Genomic DNA, 8267 nt, shown 5'->3' with positions numbered 1-8267 from the left:
AATTAATATATTAAAATTAATTAAGTAATATATATTATAATAAATTATATTAATATTTAAATATCTAATCAAATCAATTTGTTGATATAATTAAGTCATGGTAATAATTGTATTCAATGAGTTAAAATAATTAAATCGGAAAACACTCTTCAGAGCATGCCACGTCAGCTCCATCATTAAGTGCAGATATCCGATTTTTATATAATAGAATAGACTTGTTAGAATATAATTAGAATCAATTAGTATTATTTAATATATCTGAATAATACTAATTGATCCAACTAAAAATTGATTCTCTATATTTTTTATTACATTATTGCATTAAAAATAATAATTGTTTTTGAAACAACCAATAATTTCTCTAAGATCAAATAGGCAAGAAAGAAAATTCCATTTCTATATTGAGAAGTATCTCCCTTATTTAGTTTGTTTAATTTCTTTCTTAAAAAGTAACACCCGAACAAAAATGAAAATATTGAAAGAAGATGAAGACATGCATTAATTAACTCATGGTCCCGCGCCATGCATGCAGTCTTCGTTTCTGGTTTCCAAATTACAAATGCATTGAGGGAGAAAAGACCTACCTGACCATGCGGAACTCGTGGTCTAATTTTTTTTTTCTCTCTAAAGATAGAGAGATTTAAATTTGCGATCTCTTAAATAAATATAAAAAATATATCATTTAAATTATAACTCATTATTATTGATTTTGTGGTCCAATATTTTGTTAGAAAAATATATACTATTTAATCTCTAAAATTATATTTATGAGTTTGATGATACTTAAAAAAAAAGCTAACAAGAAGTCAACAACAACATTTAAGCTAGCAAGAAGTCTACAGTAACATTTAGATCTTAAAATTAGGTGAAAATTCAGGTGCATTTGACTTTATATAAAGTTGATAGTTGAAAATTATTAGACGAAAATTTAGTCAAATCAATCAAATTATCTAACAACTCTCAATTATCAACTTCACATGAAACCGACTGCACCTAAATTTTTATCTTAAAATTATTAATTTTTACTCAAAATTTCTGGCTATAACTTATTTTATATATATCTTTTTACCGGGTAAATTTCCTTTCCTTTTTTTTGTCTGTTTTTCTTCTTTATAATTATTTCATTCTTCTCTTTTTTATTTAATATATTTTTTTCTTTTTTTTTTCTCTTCGACCACATTCTCTATTATTTATGTTGTCTCGTTTCCTTTACAATATTCATTTATTTTTTCTTCATATTCATTTTTTTCCCTTCATTATTTTCATGTTCGTGCATATTCATTCAGTTCTGTTTATCTTCAAAAACGTAATGCATATTAAATGTTTTTATTTTTTAGGAATTCAATTAAGAAACCAACTTCATTATTTTCATGTAATGCATATTATTTATTATCCTTTTCATTTTAAATTTTTGAGTTCTAAATCATGAATGCTAAATTTTAATAAATCTCAAATTACAATTAAAAAATGGCCAATGTTAATTAATTAAAAGTTAATTCTTTAGACTAATTCTTTTTTGTTAATCATGCCTCTTTGTTTCTTTCTACGGTGCATGTTTACTTTTTTAATCAATAGAAAAATAATTTGTTAAAGGGTATTTTAGAAAATAAAATTTTTGTTAAAAGATATTTTTATAAAAAAATAATTTATTTTTTTTGAAAAATAAATAAAATTAAAATTAGTTAATCCAAAAAATTTAAAATAGATTAAAGATGAGATTTTTTAAAAATTATAAAGGAGAAAAGTGTATATTTTACAAATAGAGAAAAAGAAAAGTATCATTTTAGCATCTCTTAAGATAGAAAAATGAAATCTTTTCTAAAATTAAACTATATATATTCATATTTTTGCTATATAGTATATATAACTATAATAATTATAATGACTATATATACAATTTAGTAATATTTAAAGAGATATGCTATACGACTACCAAAATTTATTATTTTTTGTCATTACTTTTAGATTTTTAGTTATTAATTAATTTAATTTTTTTACTCTAATAATTTAACAACATACTTTATCCCGCACTTTTATACAAGTCGTATATAATATTCCTCGTATTTAAAAAGTATTACGTCTTTTAACTTATAAAAAAATATATATTTTTAAATGTAAAAAATTGCAAACTTTAAATTTTAGCAATATTTTTTTAAATGTTATTAAAATTATATAATATGCAATTATAGACAGGGTAGTCATCATAAGCATGATAGGCATAGCCATATGTGTGTGTGTGCAAAAAAATGAAAAAGGAAAAAAATGTATTACCATGAGACCATAAGCAAAGATTTGGATGCCATTGTTTCCAAGGGAAGAGGCAGCAAGCTCAAGATTACCAAGATGGCCTGAGAAAATTTGTGTTGACATAGACATAACATAGTTGATGACATACACTATAACTGCAGGGGCAGCAAGGTAAAATAGTAACTTTAACTCAATCCACGTGGCCGCTCCAAGTCTCTTTGAACGAGGAACACTTGTGTCCGACAGAATCCTCTCAAGTTCACCATTATTTGATTCATCAAAATCATGCTTTGAAGAACTAAATGATGATAAACATGGTGATGGTGGTGTTGAAGGGAGATTTTCTGAAGCAGAACCCATATATAATGATTGAACTTTGAACCCACAGCAACAATAATTGTTTGTGTTATGGAGATGGAAGCTTTTTCTTTTATATATGGACAAAGCTATGATAGGCTTCAAACCCTTTTATTATTCTTTGGGCAGAAGGAGACAAATTATAAAAACAAAAGAATTATAATAAAAAATGAAAACTGTCTATTTGATCTGTACTTAGAAGAGATGGCGGTATCTACGTGTGGTACAGGGGAGTCGAATACTATCGATAGTTGAATCATGCATACAATTATTTGTGTGTAAAGTAAAGTTGGTGCTTGGTGTTTATGGATTTAATGCTCAGTTTTGGTCCATAAAATTTGAAGTTGAATCTAATTTAATTCTTAAAATTTTAATAGGCTCAAATTTGATTTCAAAATTTATAATCATAATTTATATTGATTTTTGAACTAATTTCTGTTAATAACATATTGATTTAGTATATTAATTTGTTGTGATTTAAATTTGAGATCTCACTCAGGTTTCATGTGATCAAGATTTATTAGAACTAGAAAAATTTGATAGTTGCTCCTAAAGCCACAAAACTTTTAAATTGAATTTGTTATTATTATTGTCTTCATGAAGGATATTAGAGAGCCAATCAAGTTTCTAGGAGATTTAGTAGGTCTTAGTCACATAGAATCTAAGTGAGGAGCAGTCAAAATTTTAGCAAGTTAACATGCAAAATCAATACGTTATTTAAGAAAATTAGCTCAAGGGCTAACATGAGTTATTGTTGTAAATTTTAGGGGCCGAAAAGAGTCAATTATAATTTTAAGGATTAATTTGAGTCCGACCTCAAATTTCAGGAGTCAAATTGAGTATTAATTCGGTTATATAGAGGTATAGAAGAGGCAGAGATATTTGAAACCACATAGTAATATAATTTACAATAAAACTCTACATCCAAGTTATATGAGCAACCAAGTAATTTAGAGTCACACACATTTACGCGCACGTGTTTACATGCTCTTAACAAACATTTAACTAAACGCTTCTTTGCTACATAAAGCTTCTTTTTTTGGTATTTTTTCTGTAAATTTTTTCGTTTTTCTCAAATTTCGCTAATTTTTCTACGAATTTTCCCTCTTTTTCTCTACAGGTTTTGATCCGCATTGTTTTTCAATTAAAGTTTGCATTTCTTTTAAAATTCAACACTGCAATCAAATTCCTATAGGTTTTGCGTATTCGAAATAATGAATAGTTTAAGTTTAGATCAGTTGAACCAACACGAATTAGATTATTCTTCTGAATCGAATCAAGTGGACGAGGTTTGGTTCATTCCTAATTTATGTAGTTTCATTCTTCAACAATTTGAATTAAATGGAATGGAATCGAATGCAATTGAATCAAATGATAATGAATAATTTCATTTTTCTTTGTAAAAATCAGTATTGTTTCTGAATTTGAATTTGGATGGAAGGTAGTAGTTTCAGAATTTTTAGATAAATCTATTTGGTATTATATGAGACATTTTTCAGTTTATTTTTATTTGTGTTTAATATTGTTGGTTCTTATACTATGTATTCGGTCTTAAATGGAATTAATTATTTTTTTAACTTTTGTGTGATTTCAACCTACAATGACTTGATGAAATCTTTTTATTACAAATATGAAATTTTCTGCTATATGATCGGTTTATTTGTTTTTATGTAATGGTGTCGTGCTTATAATATTTCGGTTCGTTTTTAGTATTTATGTGTCGTCGATAAACAATTTATTTCAAAGATTGGTATGATTTTCAAGACACTTAAAATAGCAAATGAAAAAAATTTGAATTAATTTGGCATCACTATTGGATTAATCTGAGATAATGAAATCCATTTTAAGTGAAACGGTGCTTTTAGGTTTTTTGAATTACTGTAAATCCAACAGTAATATTTGACACCAAGTTATTTACTTTTGTAGTACTTATTTGTGACAGAATTATTATTAATTTATTCCGACAGTAATACACATTTTTCTAACAGTGAATAGTATAATTCAATAGTTAACATATAATTAATATAAAAAAAAACAAAAGAAACTAACTAGCCAAATATAATCTTTTTTTTTTCAGGGAAAAAAAGTAAAATAGAATGTTGACTAAAATGTTGTTAGTAACCTATTTTTTTTTATTTTATAAAAATTAGTATTTAATTATACGACTTTGTAGACCTTTTTAATATTCATAGCAATTAAAGTAAAAAAATAATTGAAGAAAGTGACATAAATGGACGTAATAGACTTGTCGCAAAGCAAAAAATAACAAAAAAATGAATTATGAATGGAGGCTAATGTTTCGTGGTTCCATGTTTAAGTGAAAGGGCAAGAGAGATTGTGGCACTTGATTCAAGTGGCTGAGATACGATTAAGGCAAGGACCATTTTGTGTTTCGTCGTATTCACCCCCATGTAATGTTTGCATCATTTATATGTTTGTATTTTATACGGTATTAATATCCATCATCAATCACTATACTATACAATTAATTTGACATGTACAATCATAACCTTCATTCAAACTTATCATCAAATTGCTTAGGCTTAGTAATGAGAAATTAAAATTGATACATCCTCATGAATAAGTACGCTAGATATTTTGGAATATGTACGTAGAATAATATTAGATGTAGTAATTACCATTAATAAGATTAGCACTATCTGAATACAATAAAAGTAGCGATCCTCACCACTATTCCGTATAGAGATACAAACTGACCTATACTGTTTTTAAAAATACAAATTAAATCAAATTTACGTAAATATTCTTTCCGACCCCTGAGCATTTTAAATTGGGATATGTCGCACCTTTATTATCCAGAAACCTCAACCAGGTCCTCAACCATCAACATTAGTGGACGTATCGACCCCTGTGACCGGTTGCCAATAGGTTGCCTGGATGACGTGTCAGGTGGAGGCTGAGTTGTCAAATGTAGGTGCCACGTGTCACTAGAAATTGTTGCAGAGACTAAAAATCCCCTCCTTGCCCAAACTGTTCTCAGCCCCACTGGCAACACCCTCCACTCACTACCCCTCCCCAGCACTCCTCCACCACCGCCACCGCCGCCACCACTACAACTGCCTCACAACCTTCGTAACTCATGCGAATCCTCCACCTCTTCTTCTTCCTCCACAACCTCCCAAAGCTTCACCCAATGGAGGTTCTCTCTCCCGACAACACCTTCCACCACCACCACCACTACTCTTCCGCCACAACAACCACCACTAACACCACCACCGCTTCTACTTCCCAACAATTTCGAAGAACTCTTTCACCTCTCCAAGCTTCAACTCACTACCACCGCCTCACAACCTTCCCAACAATATTTTTTTGTTAGAGTAATATTGGTTCAACTCTTGCAGCATTGAAAATTCATGCTGCTCAAATGTGGGGCCATTTAAAGAGGGATGATGAAAAGTTTGAGGAGTTTACAAAGGAGAATAGGTTAATGGAAGTTCTATATTCTAACAATAGGGAAAGTAGAGTTAAATGGAATACACTTGCCTTTCATGTTCTTTCATTGCTGCCTATTACTGAGTTCTTGTTTTTCAACGTTGGTTTTGTGAAAGAGGTTGTGGAGTGAACTATGCCTTGTTTGAATAAAGATGGTGTTTTAGAAAAATTGAAGTGGTTGGTTTATGCAATGGAAGGAATTTATGATAATGAAGGTGCATTGAAGAAGATTAGGGAGTTGACAATTTTTTATGATGAAGGGAACTCATTGAGCAATCTGTTATGGTGGCTGCACAGCAGAAGAGGCCATGGAGAGTCATTGCAAGAGCAGCAAGGTTGGCTCTAATGGCTGAAGAAGTTGGCTTTATTGATGTGATCCCTCTAATGGCTGAAGAAGTTGGCTTTATTGTTGGGAAGTAGAAGCGGTGGTGGCGTTGGTGGTGGTTGTTGTGGCGGAGGAGTAGTGGTGGTGGTGGTGGAAGGTATTATCGGGAGAGAGAACCTCCATTGGGTGAAGCTTTGGGAGGTTATGGAGGAAGAAGAAGAGGTGGAGGATTCGCATGAGTTGCGAAAGTTGTGAGGCGGTTGTAGTGGTGGCGGTGGTGGCAGTGGTGGAGGAGTGCTGGGGAGGGGTGGTGGGTGGAGGGTGTTGCCGGTGGGGCTGAGAACAGTTTGGGCAGGGAGGGGGGTTTTTAGTCCCTACAACAATTTCTAGTGACACGTGGCACATACATTTGACAACTCAGCCTCCACTGATACGTCATCCAGGCAATCTGTTGGCAACCGGTCACAGGGGTCGATACGTCCACTAATGTTGATGGTTGAGGACCTGGTTGAGGTTTCTGGATGATAAAGGTGCGACATGTCCCAATTTAAAATGCTCAGGGGCCGGAAAGGATATTTACCCTTTTTATATTAATAGCTACTTTTAGTAGTTTAAAATATTTTTTAACAAAATAGAATTTTTTTTACGGTCACTAATTTTTAACAAATAATAGTGTTTTTATTGGCCACAATATGATTTGATTAATACAATAATTTTTGTACAATTATTTGATCGTTAAACATGTCTTTGAAGACTTTTCGTTTAAAGAATATTAACCATAAAAAAAATTTACTTTTACAATGCCGTGAAGAATGATAATTTTATTTTTTATCCTTAATGTCTGTAAATTTTTTTAAAATATTTCTAATGTCTAGTTATATATTCAATTTTATTCCTAATTTTTTTATAACAAAATTATTCATGGATGTTAATTCTATGTAAAATATTAGGGACAAAATAAAAATTTCTACGAATTTTGACACAAATAAAAAATATTAAGAACAAAATTAAATGAGTAAAAAATATTAGGGACAAACTTAAATAAAATTAAACATAAGGGATGTTTTTGAAAAAAAAAAAACAAAATGTTAGAAATAAAAGGTATACTTTACCTTTTTTCTAACAATGAAAACTATTGTAGAGTTTAAAATATCATTGTCGATAAGATTTGTTTAGGATTTATTTAAGCTATATATATTGTAGAGTTTAAAATATCATTGTCGATAAGATTTGTTTAGGATTTATTTAAGCTATATAAGTATATGGTGGATTTTAGTATGATTATATTATGATAGCTATGCAAATGTGTTCCTACAAAAAAAAAATTGGCTTTTTTTACGTTAAAAAATAAACGTGCCAAAAAGTGAAAAAAACGTAGCCACAGAAACGGGACATGCTTTTTGAGCTATAGCCATGCTTTTGCAAGGGTCATGTGTTCGACCATGGCTATTGCTTTATCGCCACACTTTTATTGAGCTATGACCATGCTTATTTTGTTGCCATGCTTTAAAAGTATGATAGTATGTATAACTCTATAGCCACGTTTTATAAATGTGCCCTCTGGTGGACATACAACTACATTTTCTTAAAGGGGCCAAATGGCCAATTGGTAACAATTGGAAAGCATGCCAATAGTTTAAGATATGTGGCTACACTTTTGAAGCGTGCCAATTTTTTTTACTATAGCCACATTTTTGGAGTGTGGCCGTTGAAGACTACTGTACAATATGGCTATCCTTTTTAAGTGTGGCTATAAGTTAGCTCCAAAACCCTATGGCTACACTTTTTTAATAATCTTCCTAATAAAACCTTGTAAATTGATATATAATTTTAAATCATAATTTAAAAAACTACTTTAAACAATGACAAAAAATTATATTATATA

At 30.1% G+C, this 8267-nt stretch overlaps 1 protein-coding gene across 1 annotated transcript in view; it reads right to left on the bottom strand.

Moving 5' to 3' along the window:
- LOC107477738 (protein DETOXIFICATION 40) overlaps window positions 1–2841 on the bottom strand; it is a 16504-nt gene extending 13663 nt beyond the window's left edge. The window contains exon 1 of the mRNA XM_052258821.1: window positions 2272–2841. Coding sequence (XP_052114781.1) covers window positions 2272–2607 — 336 coding nt within the window. The 5' untranslated portion in view covers window positions 2608–2841. The remainder of the gene's footprint in view (window positions 1–2271) is intronic.
- Between the last annotated feature and the right edge of the window lie 5426 nt (window positions 2842–8267).

The sequence above is a fragment of the Arachis duranensis genome, chromosome 3 (assembly GCF_000817695.3).
Source record: "Arachis duranensis cultivar V14167 chromosome 3, aradu.V14167.gnm2.J7QH, whole genome shotgun sequence".
NCBI lineage: Eukaryota > Viridiplantae > Streptophyta > Magnoliopsida > Fabales > Fabaceae > Arachis > Arachis duranensis.
This window is presented reverse-complemented; position numbering and strand designations above follow the sequence as displayed.